Here is a 22,591-nt window from a genome sequence, read left to right as displayed (position 1 = left end):
TACTGATGAATGACATCACCCTTCCACCCAACATATTCGTATATGCATACGTTAAGAAACCAACCACCTTCTGCCTCAAATTCCTATTACGTCTTCTGTATAATGGTTTTTACTAAAACTTTATGACACATGGCCTTAGGCAACAATCAGATTTTCCTTTTATCCCTGCAATACACATCAGTACACAATCTAGACGCTACTAGCTTAGTGGAGTGTACATGTGGCAGAATACTTATTACCAGATCGTGTGGATTTGGTTAGCTCAGATCTTAACAATAGTACTCTGCTGTGGGACAGAATAATGAATTTTCTATCCCCATTGGAAACAGCATACGTTGAATAACGGTGGTATTGTCTGTCAGTTCTATGTCTCCACACTGTGGGCTTTCAAATATGAATGATGTGGGGTGTAGTAGCCCTCAACTATGTACCCTCAGACTCAGTTGAAATATTAAAAGTTCTGGCTGGTTTCGTTGTCTAGGGGCTGGGACACGTAGTTGCCGCATTACAAGCCAAATTTGACGATGGTCACGTGCCCATTTCACTATTAGTAGCCGATGTCATGGTGGTAAAAGTGGCACGTGAGTAGATCGTCCGCTGCGGACGCCCATCGTTAGGAGTGTTGGGTGCACTGTGTGCTCAGACACGTATTCTGCTCGGCATTAAAGTCTGATGTTAGTTCCGCCACAGTTCGCCGCCTGTCCTGTTTTACCAGCCTACGACATCCGACATCGGTAATTAGGAGTGGCCGCCCAACCCCATGACGTCTGGACGTGGTTTCACCTTGGTTTCGCCATGCTCTAGAAGAGCGTAGCGTTCCAGAGGATTGGAAAAGGGCACAGGTCATCCCCGTTTTCAAGAAGGGACGTCGAACAGATGTGCAGAACTATAGACCTATATCTCTAACGTCGATCAGTTGTAGAATTTTGGAACACTTATTATGTTCGAGTATAGTGACTTTTCTGGGGACTAGAAATCTACTCTGTAGGAATCAGCATGGGTTTCGAAAAAGACGATCGTGTGAAACCCAGCTCGCGCTATTCGTCCTCGAGACTCAGAGGGCCATAGACACGGGTTCCCAGGTAGATGCCGTGTTTCTTGACTTCCGCAAGACGTTCGATACAGTTCCCCACAGTCGTTTAATGAACAAAGTAAGAGCATACGGACTATCAGACCAATTGTGTGATTGGATTGAAGAGTTCCTAGATAACAGAACGCAGCATGTCATTCTCAATGGAGAGAAGTATTCCGAAGTAAGAGCGATTTCAGGTGTGCCGCAGGGGAGTGTCGTAGGACCGTTGCTATTCACAATATACATAAATGACCTTGTGGTTGACATCGGAAGTTCACTGAGGCTTTTTGCGGATGATGCTGTGGTATATGGAGAGGTTGTAACAATGGAAAATTGTACTGAAATGCAGGAGGATCTGCAGCGAATTGACGCATGGTGCAGGGAATGGCAATTGAATCTCAATGTAGACAAGTGTAAAATGCTGCGAATACATATCGAAAGGTTGTAACAATGGAAAATTGTACTGAAATGCAGGAGGATCTGCAGCGAATCGACGCATGGTGCAGGGAATGGCAATTGAATCTCAATGTAGACAAGTGTAATGTGCTGCGAATACATAGACAGAAAGATCCTTTATCATTTAGCTACAATATAGCTGGTTAGCAACTGGAAGCAGTTAATTCCATAAATTTTCTGGGTGTAGGCATTAGGAGTGATTTAAAATTGAATGATCATATAAAGTTGATCGTCGGTAAAGCAGATGCCAGACTGAGATTCATTGGAAGAATGCAAACTGAAAAGAAAGCAAGTAGGCTACAGTACACTTGTTCGCCCACTGCTTGAATACTGCTCAGCAGTGTGGGATCCGTACCAGATAGGGTTGATAGAAGAGATAGAGAAGATCCAGCGGAGAGCGGCGCGCTTCGTTACAGGATCATTTAGTAATCGCGAAAGCGTTACGGAGATTGTGGTGGCGTAGCAAGACAGCCGCGCCACTCGGAGGAAGCCGAAAGGCACGCGTTAAGCTCACGCAGATTGGCGTGAGGTCTGGAACAGGACAATGTCCTGAGAATTGCAATAAAGTACGAAAATCTTGTAATACTTAACTTTAATCCATAATCGGTGAACATTGATCTGATGGTACAGGCATCACAATATATATAGCAAAGGATTATGGCGCCTTGCGAGGTCGTAGCAAATGACGTAGCTGAAGGCTATGCTAACTATCGTCTCGGCAAATGAGAGCGTAATTGTCAGTGATTCCTCTCTGGCTAAGTCGGCTGTCCAACTGGGGCGAGTGCCAGGACGTCTCTCTAGACCTGCCGTGTGGCGGCGCTCGGTCTGCAATTACTGACAGTGGCGACACGCGGGTCCGACGTATACTAACGGACCGTGGCCGATTTAAAGGCTACCACCTAGCAAGTGTGGTGTCTGGCGGTGACACCACAGAGATCATAGATAAACTCCAGTGGAAGACTCTGCAGGAGAGACGCTCAGTAGCTCGGTATGGGCTTTTGTTGAATTTTCGAGAAAATACCTTCACCGAGGAGTCAAGCAGTGTATTGCTCCCTCCTACGTATATCTCGCGAAGAGACCATGAGGATAAAATCAGAGGGATTGGAGCCCACACAGAGGCATACCGACAATCCTTCTTTCGACGAACAATACAAGACTGGAATAGAAGGCAGAACCAATAGAGGTACTCAAGGTACCCTCCGGCACACACCGTCAGGTGGTTTGCGGAGTATGGATGTAGATGTAGATGCAGATGTAGATGCGTTGAAGACACTCACCACAGCACTCCTCGAACACCCGAAGAGTCGTGCAGTTTCCGAAACGCCACCGGGCGATCACAATCTGCTCTCGGTCAAACTCAGATCGCGCGCCTTCCACACTCTTCTCACTGACGCTACATGCACCGTGCGTGCTGCTATCGCCTGGGTAGATTTATACCGATCGTAGTTCGATGGTCGTTATGTTCTGGCTGATCAGTGTATGTGTCTGAAGTTTACATTTTATCTTCTCATACCGCTTATTATTTTCGTATAGAATAACATGCATTCTTAAACAAGATTTCAAAAGATTTTGGGCAGATATGTCCGCCTCACCTTTCTGTTCCCTCGCCTTCAACATCCCGCGAATGGGAAGTGTGCGGTTGTCGCTCCCCTGTACAGTAGTTGGCGGTCAGGCCTTAGGGGGCAGTAGTGGGGCGGGGCAAGTGACTAACAATAGGTGCGCGCGAAAGTTTAAAACCCGAACATTCAGAAGGTCACAATTGCGTACTATCAGAATTATGGCCCAAATTTTGTGTGTGTGCGAATTCCTAAGGGACAAAAATGCTGAGGTCATCTGTTCCTAGACTTACATACTACTTAAAATAACTTAAACTAACATAGGCTAAGAACACACACACCAATGCCCGAGGGAAGACTCGAACCTAGGGCGGGAGGGGACTTGCAGTCAGTGACAGGGCGCATCTAATCGCGCGGCCACTCCGCCCGGGCCGAAATCTTCGCGTAGGGTCCATTGTTGGACCTGATTTACGTTAATTGTGCTTCTTTCTCCTTAAAATATGAGGTGAAGTTGGCGGTGTTTCCTTGTAAGTTAATTGTTTCACAGAGAGCATCAGGATTCTTAATAACAATAGTGATCTGGAATTCAGTCCCATTTCCACAGAGCTCTTGCTAAAGAACTTTAAGAGCAGTCATGTGTGGTCCAGGTGTTACTTTTCATTCCAGAACTGCTACATTTATTTGGCTAATATTCATCTCCAGAGTTTTTCAGGAGTTGACTTCTTCCTTTCTCTTCTATGCTCCCACAATTTTCCACAGGCTACTATAGTTCAATTCTTTTATCTTGGCGGCTCGCGCATGCTCGCCCAGACGCGGGAGATTGTTGCGTTGCCAGCTGCTAACGACTCACGCGCAAGAGAAGCAGCGCCATAGTATAGTATAGTTCGCAAACTTACGTTTAGGGGGGAGCGCGCGCAGTTTATGAAGTAAAGCCACCACGGCAGCATTAACCGTTTCGCTGCTACAGAGACGTGCTCCCCGCATTTTGTCATCACTGCACTGCTCGCCTGTGCAGACACATGGTGTTCCGACTGCTTTAACACACTTATCATTCGATTTCACAAAAACTATTTGGCCCAAAAATCTGATTTTTACACATCTTCTTGATTGTTCCCCCCATAAATGAGTTAATTTTGTTTCTATGCTCAACGCAGTTATTGTGCAGCACTAATTGTAGTAAACCATTGCAGGAAATTTTGAAGAATTTGCAGAGGTAAAAGTCCATAGCATATACTTTCTGTATGGTCGATGCCACAGTGTTGAGAATGAAATGTGGACAAGATACCTAAATTTCACATAAAATTTACTGTATAACAATATCTCATTTAATTTGAGTACCAGATAGGTGTCGTATGTAATATTGAGAAATATTCCGTCTTTCGCGACTGTAATAAAACTTTTATTTATACCAGAGTCATTTCGCTTTTTTCTAAAACGTTCTGATTAAAACAAAGTTGGCGAAGTACACAAAACTGAATTGTGGACGTAATAAAACATAGAAACTAAAATATATTGTCAGTGAGGCGCAGTGCGCAAACAATTTGTGTTTGTCACAAAGGACAGCAAATACTTGCCAAAACATAGATCAGTCGACGAAAACATTGAATATGATGTTGCCAAAGCAGCGAAGCAAAGAACTGCGTCAGACAATCAAGTAGCTCGGCAACGTACGAGCCGAAATTCTGCTCTAAATAATACTTTTAATACTGTCGCAAAAGAATATATCTCAATATGAGTAGTAAAACAGCGACTGCGTAAGAGAAGATATTCAAACAAAACAGATAACATGAATATTGTATGTGTGTCTTTTCACTGTTTTTAATTGTTGTGAAAAGAAATATTGGAGGGCAAAATTAGAAAAACCGAAAACTTATTATGATTATAAATACAATATAAATATAATATAATATAAATTTCAAAAAGTTACATTCAAATGAATAAAATTCATGAAGTAAGACACTTCGATATTGTTTTTAAATAAAGAAACTATTAAGCACCGAACAAGGTTTGAACGCAGAACCTTTCGGTTAGCCATTACGCTAACACAGCTCGTCATTGAACAGAAGTCCAGGAGGACTAAAATATCACGCAAAATACCGAGAAACACTGTTGGTATGACTATGAATTTATGATTGGGTGTTGTGTGATGTCCTTAGGTTAGTTAGGTTTAAGTAGTTGTAAGTTCTAGGGGACTGATGACCATAGATGTTAAGTCCCATAGGGCTCAGAGCCATTTGAACCATTTGAACTATGAATTACTCACGTTTCGTCGAAGTACAATAGGAAATAAACAATTACGGCTGTTCTTTATTGCGAAAATGCAGTTCGTGAGAATGATACAAACAACCTTTCCTTGCTATCGCCTGAATTAGGAGGCTTATTGCTTGTTTCGTTTAATCAATTAATAGAATATGAAGCAATTGGTATAAAGAATGCTTTTTCCAAACTTTCTATAAAAGAAAGTCTGCTATCAAGACATTGTTTTTCTTCAATTACTTTATTTATGACTGAACGTTTCTAAAACTGAAGACACTCGTCTGTGCTCTGCACTGCAGTCGAGATGTGGCAACGTCGTTCTCTGTTGATTGGCTGACTGTGTTTTGTGACGTCAGATGCGCAGAACGAACCTAAACTCGGCCGCCGTCGTAAATGACGCGCACTATAGACATCTATTTAAACGAGGAGCATTCAATAAGTAATGCAACACATTCTTTTCTCAGCTAAGTTGGGTTAAAAAAATGCGGAATAGGGGGACATCTCGGAGTATTCCCATATCGGCCCCTATAATTCCAGGACGTTCCAATATGTGGCGGCGCTATACGTGGCCTTCAAAATGGCGTCTGTTATGGCGGTGCGTTCCAAGTAGAAAACTGTCACCGAATGTGTTTTGGCGGAAAACAGGAGCATCGCAGATATTAATAGGAGCTTGCAGAGTGTCTATAGATACCTGACAGTGACCGAAAGGTCGAGGCGCCTCTCACCATCACAACAAGATCGAGCAAGCCTGTCCGATCACACATCTGTGACCGCTGCAGTGTTGGAACGTGCGGACACTCTCATTCGAGGTGATCGACGGATCACAATCAAACACCTCGCTGCTCACCTTGACTTTTCTGTTGGTAGTGATTACACACTCTTCCAACAGCTGGGATACTCAAATTGTGCCCGCTGCGTACATCGCTGCCTAACAAAAGACCATAAAGAGCAATGAAGGACCATCTGTTCGGAGTTTCTTTCACGTCACAAGACTGACGGTGATAATTTTTTTGTCGAGCACGGTCACAGGTGTTCATCACTTCGAACCACAACAAAACAGCTGTCAGTGTAGTCGGGCCACACCATCTCTCCTCCAAAGAAGAAGAAGTTCAAAGCCGTTCCCTCAGCCGGTGAAATGATGTCGGCACCCTTCTGGGAGGTTACGCATATGTCCTCCCTCATGGTGAAACGACCAACTCTGAAGTGTACTGTACTACCCTCAGGAAATTAAGGGAGTGACTTCAGCGTGTCCGCCACCACAAAAATTGGAGATGAACGTTTCTTTCACCATGACAACGCAAGGCCTCACGCATTTATGCGCACCTGAGAGGAGCTCACAAAACGTCACTGAACTGTTCTTCCCCATCCACTCTACAGCCCGGATCTCGCAACGTCAGACTTCCATCTGTTTGGCCCAATGAAGGATGCACCAGCGGGAAACAGCACTTGGGTGATGAGGAGGGTCCTGATGCAGAAAGACATTGGCGGCGACGTCGTCCTGTCGTGTGGCACCACGCAGACATACAGGCCTTTCTAGTAAGGTGAAGAAATGCCGTCGAACTGAATGGAGATTATGTTGAAAAATAGAAGAGTGGGGAACAATATAATAAACTTGTAAGTAGGCTGTTTAGGTTTTTATGTTGGTAACGCCACGTAGCGTTCTGTATGAAAATCACTTGACTGTGCTGCGTGAAGGCTGTGGTTGGTTTGCACTGTTGGAGTATATGCTATTGCACTGTTGGGCAGTTGGCTGTTAACAGCGCGTAGCGTTGCGCAGTTGGAGGTGAGCCGCCAGCAGTGGTGGATGTGGGGAGAGAGATGGTGGAGTTTTTAGAGCGGATGATCTGGACGTGTGTCCATCAGAGACAGTAAATTTGTAAGACTGGATGTCATGAACTGCTATATACACTCCTGGAAATGGAAAAAAGAACACATTGACACCGGTGTGTCAGACCCACCATACTTGCTCCGGACACTGCGAGAGGGCTGTACAAGCAATGATCACACGCACGGCACAGCGGACACACCAGGAACCGCGGTGTTGGCCGTCGAATGGCGCTAGCTGCGCAGCATTTGTGCACCGCCGCCGTCAGTGTCAGCCAGTTTGCCGTGGCATACGGAGCTCCATCGCAGTCTTTAACACTGGTAGCATGCCGCGACAGCGTGGACGTGAACCGTATGTGCAGTTGACGGACTTTGAGCGAGGGCGTATAGTGGGCATGCGGGAGGCCGGGTGGACGTACCGCCGAATTGCTCAACACGTGGGGCGTGAGGTCTCCACAGTACATCGATGTTGTCGCCAGTGGTCGGCGGAAGGTGCACGTGCCCGTCGACCTGGGACCGGACCGCAGCGACGCACGGATGCACGCCAAGACCGTAGGATCCTACGCAGTGCCGTAGGGGACCGCACCGCCACTTCCCAGCAAATTAGGGACACTGTTGCTCCTGGGGTATCGGCGAGGACCATTCGCAACCGTCTCCATGAAGCTGGGCTACGGTCCCGCACACCGTTAGGCCGTCTTCCGCTCACGCCCCAACATCGTGCAGCCCGCCTCCAGTGGTGTCGTGACAGGCGTGAATGGAGGGACGAATGGAGACGTGTCGTCTTCAGCGATGAGAGTCGCTTCTGCCTTGGTGCCAATGATGGTCGTATGCGTGTTTGACGCCGTGCAGGTGAGCGCCACAATCAGGACTGCATACGACCGAGGCACACAGGGCCAACACCCGGCATCATGGTGTGGGGAGCGATCTCCTACACTGGCCGTACACCACTGGTGATCGTCGAGGGGACACTGAATAGTGCACGGTACATCCAAACCGTCATCGAACCCATCGTTCTACCATTCCTAGACCGGCAAGGGAACTTGCTGTTCCAACAGGACAATGCACGTCCGCATGTATCCCGTGCCACCCAACGTGCTCTAGAAGGTGTAAGTCAACTACCCTGGCCAGCAAGATCTCCGAATCTGTCCCCCATTGAGCATGTTTGGGACTGGATGAAGCGTCGTCTCACGCGGTCTGCACGTCCAGCACGAACGCTGGTCCAACTGAGGCGCCAGGTGGAAATGGCATGGCAAGCCGTTCCACAGGACTACATCCAGCATCTCTACGATCGTCTCCATGGGAGAATAGCAGCCTGCATTGCTGCGAAAGGTGGATATACACTGTATTAGTGCCGACATTGTGCATGCTCTGTTGCCTGTGTCTATGTGCCTGTGGTTCTGTCAGTGTGATCATGTGATGTATCTGACCCCAGAAATGTGTCAATAAAGTTTCCCCTTCCTGGGACAATGAATTCACGGTGTTCTTATTTCAATTTCCAGGAGTGTATATTATGACTTTTGAACACTATTAAGGTAAATACATTGTTTGTTCTCTATCAAAATCTTTCATCTGCTAACTATGCCTATCAGTAGTTAGTGACTTCAGTAGTTAGAATCTTTTATTTAGCTGGCAGTAGTGGCGGTCGCTGTATTGCAGTAGTACGAGTAACGAAGATTTTTGTGAGGTAAGTGATTTGTGAAAGGTATAGGTTAATGTTAGTCAGGGCCATTCTTTTGTAGGGATTATTGAAAGTCAGATTGCGTTGCGCTAAAAATATTGTGTGTCAGTTTACTATTGATCAGAATAGGCAAAGAGCGAAATGTCTGAGTACGTTAAGTTCTGCTCAGCTGTTTGAAAATCAAATAATGTAAGAGGTTTATCAGCAGAGTAATTCATTAATGTTTTTAAGGGGTCGTTTCAAACTGAAATCGTGAATGAAACCAACCTGCTTTCAGAAAAAAAGGTTGCATTACTTATTGAACACCACTCGTAGAAAAATGGTTTAGAAACAATGAAATTTACGCCAAAACTGTGGTGCAGAATAAATTAGTACCGTTTGTAACGCAGTGAACGAAAATGCGTTCTTTGAGTAGCATGAGGTCAAGAAGGTAACAGATTGAAACGCACTCTCGATTACAATGAAGCGCCAAAGAAACGGGTATTCAGATGCAGAGATGTGTAAACAGGCAGAATATTGCGCTGCGGAAGGCAACGCCTATGTAAGACAACAAGTGTCTGGCGCAGTTGTTAGATCGATTACTGCTGCTGCAGTGGCAGGTTATCAAGATTGAAGTGACTTTGAACGTCGTGTTATACTGGACGACAGAGCGTTGGGACTTAGCATCACCGAGGTAACGATGAAGGGGTGATTTTTTCGTACAACCATTTCACGAGTGTACCGCGAATATCAGGAATCCGGTTAAACATCAGATGTCCGACACATCGCTGCGGCCGAAAAAGATCCTGGAAGAACGGAACCAGCCACGACTGAGGGAAATCTTTCAGCGTGACAGAAGTGCATCCCTTCCGGAAATTGCTGGACATTTCAATGCTGGGCCATCAAAAAGTCTCAGCGTGCGAACCATTCAACGATACATCATCCATATGGGCTTTCGCAGGCGAAGGCTCACTCGTGTAGCCTTGATGACTGCATCCTTGATGACTGGATCCGGCAACACCGACATTGGACTTTTAATCACTAGAAACATGTTGCCTGGTCGAATGAGCCTCGTTTCAAATTGTATCGAGCGGATGGACGTTTAAGGGTATGAAGACAGCCTCATGAATCCATGGACCCTGCATATCTGCAGGAGACTGTTCAAGCTGGTGGAGACTCTGAAATGGTGTGGGGCGTGTGCAGCTGGAGTCATATGAGACCTGCGATACGTCTGGATACGACTCGGGCAGGTGGCGCGTACGTCACATCCTGTTTGATCACCACCATTCCCATTTATGTCCATTGTGAATTCCGAAGGACTTGGGCAATGCCAGCAGGACAATGCGACACTCTCAAGTCCGGAACTGCTTGGGAATGGCTCGAGGTGACAAACTTCTGAGTTTAAACACTTCCGCTGGCCACCATACTCTCCAGACATGAACATTATTGAGCACATCAGAGATGCCTTGCAACGTACTGTTCAGAAGAGATCTCCACCCACTCGTACTCTTACGGATTTATGGACAGCCCTGCAGGATTCATGGTGTCAATACCCTCAGCAGTACTTCAGACATGAGTCGAGTCCATGTCACGTCGTGTTCCGGCACTTTTGCGTGCTCGGGGGGGGGGGGGGGGGGGGAGGGTCCCACGCGATATTAGGCAGGTGCACCAGTTTCTTTGGGCTCTTTGGTGTACATTATACTGCTGTCCTAGATTTACGAAGGTCTACAATAAATCGCCTCGGAAGAATTAAGTTATATTTTTTTGTCTTTTTACACGTTCAATTCTGAAGTCATGGAATTCCCTCGCCACAGAGCCGCAGCACGGCGATACAGGAATCACAAGACAATGGCGCAGCCAGTGTCTGCACTGGGTAACTCATGACGTGAGGAACGTATGTGCTAGCGGCGTGGGACTACTCATACATGCAAAGGTAGCGATGGCTCCCGGTTGCATAAAGGACTGGACAGAAAAATCAGAAGTGGTATTTACATTTTGTTGGGCTTAGGAAGAATTACGACTCTGTCGAGCCACAAAAATATCCTTCGTGGATTAAGACCAGACAACGAAGGAGCGTATAAAAACGTAAAATATCTGGGAGTCAACGTCCGGAGCGGTCTAAAGTAGAAACTGGTAACAGGGAAAGTACCAGAGGGTGCTGAAAAGTAATGACTCTGAATTTTTCACATGAAGACTCTCAGAGTTCTTTAATTGGAACGAACGTTATTAATATTTTACATCTTTATTCGTCCCCTCTCCATATTTATATCTCACCACAGTCACCCTGGTGACGAACACATTTCTCCCAACGTGAGATACCGTCACTGTAGAATGTTTGACATTTGTGAAAGAACTCTTCGAATTCGTGCATTCTGTTTTCTGAGTGTGTGTCTGTCATGCACCGAAATACATACGCTACGCACCGCCACGTTACATGCTACAATTCGGTGCTCTCTAGCGGCAGGGAGCTACAATTATGAACACAAGAAGAATAAAGATGTAGAATGTTAATTAAGTTTGTTTCACTTGAAAATCTTTGAGAATTTACACGCAAAAAATTTGGAGGTGTTGCTTTTCAGCACTGACTCGTAGATGAGAGACAGAAAATCACTGCAGCAGTCATAAGTAAATGGAATTCACTAACGAAGGAGCACCTTACAAAACCTTGATTTGCAGCCTTTGCAACTGGTCGTCAGTCTGGGCCAGTTACGAGGTACAATTAATGGAGGAAGTAGAGATCGAAAGTGGGCAAACAAGTTTCGTCACCAGTTCGTTATAAAGCGAGACTGCGACAAGGAAACGCTCATTAAATTCAAGTGACTGACATTTCAAGGGAGGAGTCGTGCTTCAGCGACACCTCCTAGAACCGGATTCTTATTCTGCGACTATACATTGATTTCAATTGTCTGTGACAAGAAAATTTGTGGCAACCGGGGCTCGAACCCGAATTTTCCGTCTATCGAACGCGGTCGCCCAAACCAGCTGGCTATCCGAGTGCGCCTCCAGAACCGATCAAACTCCTATACTGTGACTTCTGCTGACTTATTTTTCCCTGTGAATATACCTGAAGAAAGTACTTAATATTTTCCTGTAATATGTGAAAAACTTTGACGTTTTTTCATGTGAAGTACCATCGAGTGAAAAGGACAAAGACAATAAGCACGATTTATTATCTGTGTAGGAAATGATTAAAAAAGAGTATGTTAATTTTAATTAGTCTGATAAAAAAGACATTGTGCATTTTTCGAGTAGTTCAGTTTATGCATTTATTAATGAAAGTATCTCAGTCTTTCCAGAATGAGATTTTCACTCTGCAGCGAAGTGTGCGCTGATATGAAACTTCCTGGCAGATTAAAACTGTAGCCGGCCGGAGTGGCCGAGCGGTTAAAGGCGCTACAGTCTGGAACCGCACGACCGCTACGGTCGCAGGTTCGAATCCTGCCTCGGGCATGGATGTGTGTGATGTCCTTAGGTTAGTTAGGTTTAAGTAGTTCTAAGTTCTAGGGGACTTATGACCACAGCAGTTGAGTCCCATAGTGCTCAGAGCCATTTGAACCATTTTTTAGATTAAAACTGTGTGCCCGACCGAGACTCGAACTCAGGACCTTTGCCTTTCGCGTGCAACTGCTCTACCATCTGAGCTACCGAAGCACGACTCACGCCTGGTCCTCACAGTTTTAATCTGCCAGGAAGTTTCATATCAGCGCACACACCGCTGCAGAGTGAAAATGTCATTCTGGAAACATCCCCCAGGCTGTGGCTAAGCCATGTCTCCGCAGTATCCTTTCTTTGAGGAGTGCTAGTTCTGCATGGTTCGCAGGAGAGCTTCTGTAAAGTTTGGAAGGTAGGAGACGAGGTACTGGCAGAAGTAAAGCCGTGAGTACCGTGCGTGAGTCGTGCCTCGGTAGCTCAGATAGATTGCCGGCACGGTAGCTCAGCGTGTTCGGTCAGAGAGCCGGTTGGCCTCTGTAATAAAAAACTGAGTGGAAAGATCAACCACTGAACTTGAACAGGATGTCTTGCGACGTCCGCATCGACCAAACACAACGATCAATAACGAACAAAATGAAAAAAAGAGCCATTTGAACCATTTAAAAATAAAAAGAATAAAATAAAAAAAGATGGTAGAGCACTTGCCCGCGTGAGGCAAAGGTCCCGAGTTCGAGTCGCGGTCGGGTACACAGTTTTAATCTGCCAGGAAGTTTTATCTCAGGCTTTACTTTCATTTTCTGGTGCAAATTTTGCACTATTGGACCACAAATGTCTAGTACGTTATTTTTCACGTAGGCGCCATTACAGAAAAAGCTATCGCTAAATATACCTTCATGCGATTGAAGTTAACAAACCAGTGGGATACTAATAAACATACATACATACATACATACAATACATACATACATACATACGAACCCTAAAGTTTCAGCCCCTGAGACGGAAAGAGGTCATATGTTGTTTTTCCTCTGGTGTGCAATAGCGTATCTGCACGATAATGTAACTTCAATTTAAGGAAATAATTGGAATCAGCTATTTAGCTCACCGAAGTGCTGAGTGTAAGAATTCTGTGTTGACATTTTTACAGTTTAAAAGATTGTTGGAAATTCTGTGATAAAAATAATTAACTATTTTCTGTTTAAAAGACAATTTCATTCAACACGTTACAATAACACTACACACAGATGATTCATTCACACAAAACACAGTACGTTATATGGCCACAGCCTTTATGCACACACAGTTTCTGAATCCTGCAGAGGCAAATAAATATTTTATCTTCATTATAGCCCGTCGTGGCATGGATGAGTCATTGGTGATTGCGACAGGGGGGTATGACTATGTAACATATGGAAGTGTGGCTGGATCCGGGAGGCGCGTTCGGATAGCCTAAGTTGTTAAGGCGACCGCTCGCATAAGTGGGATATCTGGGTTCAAATCCGGTTGCGGCACAAATTTTGATGTGCGAAAACACCCCAATATCCCAATATGACTTTGTATTTATAGTCCTTTATTCACCTGGCGAGAATTCCTGTTCCTCCTACGACTGAACTTCAGCAATTTCCGTTGTATGTAACTCCGACCTATCCATTTTTCTTTTTATATTTTCTAACCTACCTGTCCGATTAAGGGATGACGACTTCCTCCTGAGTAGTCCCCACCCAGAGATGCGAACGGGAGGCTACTGTACCCAAGAGGGCGGCATCGTCGTTTAACCATATAACAGGGCTTCACGCCCTCAGAAAAAGTTACGGCTGTAGTTTCCGCTTACCTGCAGCCGTTCTCAGTACCAGCACAGCAAGACCGTTTTGGTTAGTGCTACAAGGCCAGATCAGTCAATCATCCAGACTGTTGCCCCTGCAACTACTGAAAAGGCTGCTGCGCCTCTTCAGGAATCACACGTTTATGTGACCTCTCACCAGATACCGCTCCGTTGTAGTTGCATCTACCGTATGGCTGTCTGCATGACTGAGGGACACAGGCCACCCCATTAATGGCAAGGCACAGGATTGGTGGGGGCGCTACAGGTACATTTGAACCATGTGTACAAATTTTATGTATATAGACTGAAGCAGCGAGTGAAAATTTGTTCCAAGTCTGGGAATCGAACCCAGGTGTCCTCCTTATTAGGCAGGTGCGTTAGCAAGTGTGCCACATTCGTCACACATTCGTCATGACCCAGCCTCCTTTAAATTTAAAGTACATCGGGGTGGCAGTGAGAATTTCGATCGAGGAGGGAGGGTGCCAGCGTAATCCGTGCAGTCTAGTGAACCACTGTGCCTAGGTGGTTCATGGCTAACGAACCAAGCTATAAGCAGGAGGCCTCTGTTCGATTTCCGGTCTTGGAACAAATTTCCACATGCCGTTTCAGTCTGTGTACATAAAGTAATATCTGCAAGAGACCAGTAAAGTCTCCGAAATTGTGTTATTTCATGTGTGTTCAAATACGTGTGCTATATGTTAAATCCACTATGTGATCAAAAGTATCCGGACACCCGGGTGAAAATGAGTTAGAAATTAGCGGCGGCCTCCATCGGTAATGCTGGAATTCCCTTAGCCTTCATAACAGCTTCCACTCTCGCAGTCATACGTTCGATCAGGTGCTGGAAAGTGTTTTGGGGAATGGCAGCCCATTCTTCACGGAGTGCTGCATTGAGGAGAGGTATCGATGTCGGTCGGTGAAGCCTAACACGAAGTCGGCGTACCAAAACATCCCAAAGGTGTACTGCCGGATTCAGGTCGGGACTCTGTGCACGCCAGTCCATTACAGGGATGTTATTGTCGTGTAACCACTCCGCCACAGGCTGTGCGTTATGAGCAGATGCTCGATTGTGTTCAAAGATGCATTCGCCATCCCCGAATTGTTCTTCAACGGTGGGAAGCAAGAGGGTGCTTAAAACAATGCAGACCTTTGCTGTGATAGTGCCACGCAAAACAACAAGGTGTGCGAGCCTCTCCATGAAAAACACGATCACACCATAACACCACCGCCTCCGAATTTTACAGGTGCCACTACACACTCTGGCAGATGACGTTCACCGGGCATTCGCCAGACTCACACCCTCACATCGGATCGTCACATTGTGTACCGTTATTTGTCACTCCACACAACGTTTTTCCATTGTTCAATTGCCGAATGTTTAGGCTCCTTACACCAAGCGAGGCGACTTTGGCATTTACCGGCGTGATGTGTAGCTTATGAACAGCCGCTCAGCCATAAAATCCAAGTTTTCTCACCGCCCGACTACCTGTCTTAGTACTTGCAGTGGATCCTGATACAGTTCGGAATTCCTGTGTGATGGTCTGGATAGATGTCTGCCTACTACACATTACGACCCTTTTCAACTGTCGGCGGTCTTTGCCAGTCAACAAACGATGTCGGCCTGTATGCTTTTGTGCTGTACGTGTCCCTTCACGTTTCCACTTCACTATCTCATCGAAAGCAGTGGATCTAGGGATGTTGAGGAGTGTGAAAATCTCGCGTACAGATGTACGAAACAAGTGACACTCAATCACCTGACCACACTCGAAGTCCGCGAGTGCCACGGAGCGCCCACTCTGCTCTCTCACGATGTCTAATGACTACTGAGGTCGCTGATATGGAGTACCTGGCAGTAGGTGGCAGCACAATGCACCTAACATGAAAAACGCATGGTTCTGCAGGTGTCCGGATACTTTTGATCACATAGAGTGTATGTGACATGTGCATACGTTAGCAGAGCCACGGGTAAAAAGTTTCTCCTTAATCTTATAGAGGGAGCTGTAGAGGGTACAATATGTAGAGGAAGACAGACATTGGAATACATCCAGAGAATAATTGAGAACGTAGGCTGCAAGTGGTACTGTGAGGTGGGAAGGTTGACACGGAAGATGAATACGTGGCGCGCCGAATAAAATTAGTCAGAAGATTGATGCAAAGAATAAAAAAAGAAGAAACCTGCCCTGGACCGATTTCAACCAGTATTGGTACACTTACTACATACTGTCTGAAAAGAAATACGATGTAGTTAAGAATGAGTAGCGTCATCTTGGGGTAGGGCTGATAACGTGGAGAAGACATGGATAAACAGAGGAAGGAGAAGGTGATGAGCAGAGAGATGAGGGAGCAGGAGATGAAGAAAGAAATAAGAGAGGAGATGGATAGAGCATGGAGGAAGAGGAGGAGATGGTCAGGGAAAAGAGGAGAAGGACGCAAAGAGGAAAAGGAGGAGATGGACAGAGAAAGGAGGGGAGGAGGTTAAGAGGAAGTTGGAGGAGGGGGAGATGGATACAGAGAGTGAGAGGAGTTGGACCAAGAGAGAGCAAAGAGGAGTAGATCGGCAGAGAGAGGGCAGGAGGAGAAGGAGTAATAGATGATTGGAATAAAGGCATAGGTGGGTACCCAGGCAGTTAAAAAGAAAGCTGGAACGCTATTGACATGTATTAGTGTAATGCTAAATGACATAAAAAGAAATAAAATGCATATAACTACAATGTTAAAATAAGAAATACACAGTAAATAATAAATACTTCCTTGTGGTGTGGCTTGCAAACTTCAGCACAGTACATTCCAAATGAAATTATTATCTGACAGTTATTTTTAGAAAATTTACGTACTTTTCTTGAACTAGGATACTGGCAGCTGTGTTATGGGGAATGTTCTGTCCTTAAGAGTGCTCGGATTTCTTCAAATCTACAGGGTCGCATTTTTTGTACTGCTTTAGGAAGGTAAGCCTGGACACTGACGTATAGGTTCAAAAGCCAGCCCAGCTAGCCACGTAGTCTAACATGCTGCATCCCGAGTGGGATGCCGTGCCAGTCCCCGGCACGAATGCGCCCGGCGGATTAGTGTCAAGGTCCGGTGTGCCGGCTGGCCTGCAGATGGTTTTTAAGGCGGTTTTCCATCTGCCTCAGCAAATGCGAACTGGTTCCCCTTATTCTGCCTCAGTTACACTATGTCAGAGATTGCTGAACAAATACAGTCTCCACATACACGTGCACCACAATTAATGTACCACGCAAGCATTTGGTGCTAAACTCATCTGGTATGAGACGTTCCCAGAGAGGTCCGTTAGGGGCCGAATTTCTCAATAACCCTGGGTGTGGGGCGGCGGTGGGGTGGGTGGACTGCTGTGGCCTGTTGTGGGCTTGTGCACCACTGAGGGCTATGACTGGACGAAGCCCTCTCCATCGTTTTTAGGTCCCAGGTTTAGTACACACATACATACAAACATAGGTACGAAGAAACTGGCAGAGGAGGTGGCTGTAAAGTCGCCTTGTAAAAGAAACAAAGCGTGCCGGCGAGGTGGCTCACCATGTCGAGGCTGTAGTGGACGCTGGAGACGTTGGCGCAGCGCGGCTCGCTCGAGTTGGCGACGGGCCCCACCAGCAGAGGGCCGCCGCCCACGCCGGCGGCACGCCCGCCGCCCACGCGCACCGCGGAGCCGGCCCGGCCGCCGCCCCCGGCGCGCATGGCGGGCGCCGCCGCCATCAGCGCCAGCCTGGCCCCCGCCGCCCCCGCGAGTCGCGCCGCCGCCACCGCCCGCGCCGCCACCGCCGCCCTCGCCGCCGCCATCACCGCCGCCCGCGACAGCGTCGGCCGCGGGGCTTCCCCCACGTCTCCGGTCACCTGCCGCAGCGCGAAAACAAAGGAAGAAAAACGTAAACTGCTGTGGCCTTCTCCACCAGACATCACGGCGCCTAGAGTATCAGCAACCAAACTGACAGCCTGCAGCCGCGGGTTGCCCACTTTGCAGGCACACCGAAGCACTACACAACCGACAGGCAATATTGATGAACGACCACAACAACAACAACAACAACAATACAGCAAAGACACCAGCGGCCACCAGGGGCCACTAACGACGCACATAAACATAAGGAAGAGGTCGCTGCAGATTCCGGAACTGTTTTCACACGTCAAACCACGTGATGGAAAATAGATCGAAGGTACTCATCCGCCGAAGCGCTATAAAGGCCGGCGCTCGGTCGCACATCGGGCATCAGTGTTTTTCGCCGTCCACGCTCCTTCGTTCACGTGCGTCGTCTACTTCGTCAGTGTTTGTGCCCAGTGCCGCCGTTTTTCTTGTTGTTTCGTCGAGTGTGAACGGCTTCATGTTTTTTAACTATTGTATCTCCTGTTTTTTAAACCGCCATTCTGTTACTTGTCTGTCTCCCTTTCTTTTTTATTGTACTGCCTATGGCTGAAGAGCGGAGTACACTGTTCCGCTGCCAGCCCACCTTTGTATGGGGTGTTCAAATTACAATAAAGAAAAAAAAAATCGCACATCGGCAGTTCATCGACCGCCAGCAGATGTGCACAGCTGCCGCCCCGGTAGCCCGGCTTGGATCTTCTCGCTGATCTCTGGATTAAGCTTGGTATATCAGAGAAGTGTCTGGCGGAGACTAGTAGGAAATTATTTCAGTTGTTTTCTATATTATTCTTGTATGTTGTTGTGATTCGAAGATGGATCACTGTTTTGTGTTGGTGTTATACTTGGGGAATTTGTTTTGGTTAATTGACAGTCCAATAAATTGTTTTCGGACTTTGATCGTTAGTTTCTTCTGCTTACGCAGACATATCACAAACCACCCGCACCATGTGCCTCATCCACTTTAGAGTACCTTTCATCAAATTGGCATTTGGACAAAAGAGCAGCAGCTGTTTGAACATCAAATGGCCAGACGGAAAACCAGATCTAAGCAAGGAAGCGAAAGCCGAAAGGTGTATGGGTAACAAGTAACAGACCGTTGTCCATTTTGTTCTTCTCGATGTCTTGGGAACGTAAAAACAAATAACCGTTTAAGGGGGAACGACAGGGTGACGGTCGAAAAAACTCGATTTTTTTAAAATTACGGTATTCGAATTTATAAACATTGAACAATTATTCCCCAAAATATTATGTGCGAACTCCGAAAAGCCACGATTCTGTGAGCGTTTGAAGCCGAGCGTGCACAGCATGCCTCGGCGTCTGAGGGAGGAAATAGAAGCAATTCAGAGGTGGGCTGCAAGATTTGTTACTGGTAGGTTTGATCACCACGCGAGTGTTACGGAAATGCTTCAGGAACTCGGGTGGGAGTCTCTGGAGGAAAGGAGGCGTTCTTTTCGTGAATCGCTACTGAGGAAATTTAGAGAACTAGCATTTGAGGCTGACTGCAGTACAATTTTACTGCCGGCAACGTACATTTCGCGGAAGGACCACAAAGATAAGAGAGATTAGGGCTCGTACAGAGGCAAATAGGCAGTCATTTTTCCCTCGTTCTGTTTGGGAGTGGAACGGGGAGAGAAGATGCTAGTTGTGGTACGAGGTATCCTCCGCCACGTACCGTATGGTGGATTGCGGAGTGTGTATGTAGATGTAGATGCAGATGTAGATACGATTGCGCGCTCACGTTGGCTTCATTGCATCCGTGAGATGTTTACGTTTTTTCATAGACCTGATTTGCTTGAGCCTTATTCGGGCGGTTTTGCTGAAAATCTGAACGAAAGTTTCCATAGTCTCATTTGGAGATACGCTACAAAAATAACATCCACCCGAAGCGAAATTGTTGCATTGGTTCAAATTTGGCCGTACGTCTATTCAATGTAGGCGGCCATGCCGCATTAATGCACGTGGAAAATGCCCTTCAGATCAACATCGGCGATGAAATGTGCCGATTCTGTGAAGATAGAAATGTCAGCGGTGATGCGTTGAGCGACGGAAAGGCCTTTGAGAACGGAAATAAGGGCTTATCAAGTCAAAGTAGCAGAAAGTGACATCCATTAACTGGGGCGAAAGTTGTTATGGACCAGGCATCGGCGATATCCCGTAAGTTTCAAACTTTGTCCCGTATTTTATATGACAAATACTTGTCAAACTTTAAACGGGTTTTTCTCAAAATCATGCTCTTCGGCATGGCTGTCGTAGCCCAGGCTACAGTTTTCATCCGACTTTAATGATTTTTGGTCTCGCTTTAAGAAAATTTAATTCTCTACAGTTCATCCTAGCCGATTTTTTTATGCTGATATTTAGCATTTTTGTCGGTCAAAAAAAAGGGGTCCAAAAATGATCATTTTTCAAATGTCTTTAATTCCGACAATTTTGCGTATCCCAATGATGAACTAAAATTACATCTATAATGATGAGGATGATATGTTAATTTCATGTTTCAGATAACCACACCGGAGTTGAAGCGACAACCGTCGATCTACCTATTTTCAGAGCCGCCTCGGGAAAATCCCAAATACACAATGAAAGTATTAATATTTTTTAATAAAAGTGCCAATAAAACTTCAAAGTATGCTTTATTCATTGCAGCAAACCCTATTTCTCTGCTACATTCCGGTACAGAGAAAAAAAATCCTGAATTTGAACAATATTTTCACCAACCGACAAACCCCACGATCACGACGTATTATTCGACCACAGGCGCATCATGTGACACACGAATGAGGATTCGTATCTGCAAGCATTTGAAAGATACGAGAAAGAACAAACCCGACGGTAGTGTATGTGGAATTGAATCAGAACTTATGAACCACACGTTGCCGGCAATGACAGAGAGTAGTCTCACGTCAGGGAATGTTTGTCCTGCAAACGTAAAGAGCGGTCATTGGCGGAAGGTCAACCACGGCGTGCTGGCTGTTGTGATCGAGCGGTTCTAGACGCTTCACTCCGGAACCGCGCTGCTGCTACGGTCGCAATTTCGAATCCTGCCTCGGGCTTGTATGTGTGTGATGTCCTTAGGTTAGTTAGGTTTAAGTAGTTCTAAGTGTAGGTGCCTGACGACCTCAGATATTAAGTCCCATAATGCTTAGAGCCATTTGAACCATTTTGGATCAACCGCGGCGTGCGTGACGCCTTTACAACAGCACTGCCTGTTCACTCTGTTTAGTCGATACCTGCCGCGCCGACAGCGGCAACGGTCGCGACCCACTGTTATTACTACGGCAAGTTTCACAAACGAGGCATACTGAAGCATCCACGGCACCTATGGGCTTGCCGATGGAAGATCTGACATTTCAAGACAATCCGCAAAAACATTTTACTCAGAGGACAGGCGTCTGATGCAGTATGGTGGATGTGTAGCACCTCCAGGACTCTGTGGCCGTTGCCGACCGTCGACGTACACTGCGGATTACGAGCATAATTTCTTACACACTGTTGCGAGGACCGTACAATAAGCACCACTGCATTCGGAATGTCACAATCTTCTGTTATGCGAATACTGGACAGAAATCATTACCATCCCTTTCGCATGCAGAAGGTACAAGCATTATCGCTGCAAGACTACAGCACAGGCTGGATAACTGCAAATTCATCCTACGGCGCCAGAAGCACGACAAGCTCTTTTAACGAATAATACTGTTCACCTACAAAACCTATTCCACGAAGGAGGTGCGTAATGGCAAGAAAAGGAAGAAGAAAATTCCACGGCACAGTGTTACGAGGGTACCAACAACGAAGCAGCGTCAATATCTGCTGTGGCGCTTCGATCGGCATCTCATAGGGCCACCTGCGCTTTCACCAAGTCTGACAGGAGAGCGATATCTGTATTTCGTGGATGCTACTTTGCTTCATTAGTTGTAAGACGTTACTTTGGCCTCCTCACTTCAGCGGCAAAGTGGATGCGACCTGGACACTTCCAAAGAGGCCCTAGAGTATTGCCAGCTGGAACGCCAGACTTTAATCCACTGGATTTCCCTTCCAAAGAGGTCCTGTAACATTATCAGCTGGATCACCAAACCTTAATTCACTGGATTTCCCTTCCAAAGAGGCCATGTGGCATTGACAGCTAAATCGCTAGACCTTAACCCACTGGATTTCGCTTCCAAAGAGACCCTGTAGCATTCTCAGCTATACAGTCAGAATTTAATCCACTGGATTTCCTTTTGTGGAGCCGTCTGAAATCTGTGATTTATGAAAGACGGATTGTTGATATCAACAACCTTAGACGCAGAATACAACATGCCTGTCATACGAGGGTTGTCCAGAAAGCAAGTTCCGATCGGTCGCGAAATGGAAACCACAGTAAAAACCAGAAACCAACAGTTAGCTACATCTTCTACCTACTTCTCTACATAGTCGCCGCTCCAACTTCGAGTTTTGTCGTAGTGTTGTATCAACTTTCCAATATCCTCGTCATAGAAAGCAGTCGCCTGTGTTTTCGGCCAGTTATCTCCACTGGTCTGCAGCTCGTTGTCTGTGGAAAATTTTTGTCCTTATAGCCAGCGGTTCTTATGAGCAGAGATGAGACTCAGGGGGAGCCAATTACGAACTGTATAGGGGGTGATCAGTTCGCATGGGAAACGCTGCAGGA

The 22,591-nt window shown here is 46.3% G+C and overlaps 1 protein-coding gene across 1 annotated transcript in view; it reads right to left on the bottom strand.

The window, feature by feature from the left end:
* LOC126209983 (uncharacterized) overlaps positions 1 to 22,591 on the bottom strand; it is a 300,774-nt gene that overhangs the window by 183,213 nt on the left and 94,970 nt on the right. Inside the window, exon 2 of the mRNA XM_049939093.1 lies at positions 17,607 to 17,921. Coding sequence (XP_049795050.1) covers positions 17,607 to 17,921 — 315 coding nt within the window. The remainder of the gene's footprint in view (positions 1 to 17,606; positions 17,922 to 22,591) is intronic.

Source organism: Schistocerca nitens, chromosome 10, assembly GCF_023898315.1.
Source record: "Schistocerca nitens isolate TAMUIC-IGC-003100 chromosome 10, iqSchNite1.1, whole genome shotgun sequence".
In the NCBI taxonomy this organism is placed as follows: Eukaryota; Metazoa; Arthropoda; class Insecta; order Orthoptera; family Acrididae; genus Schistocerca; species Schistocerca nitens.
This window is presented reverse-complemented; position numbering and strand designations above follow the sequence as displayed.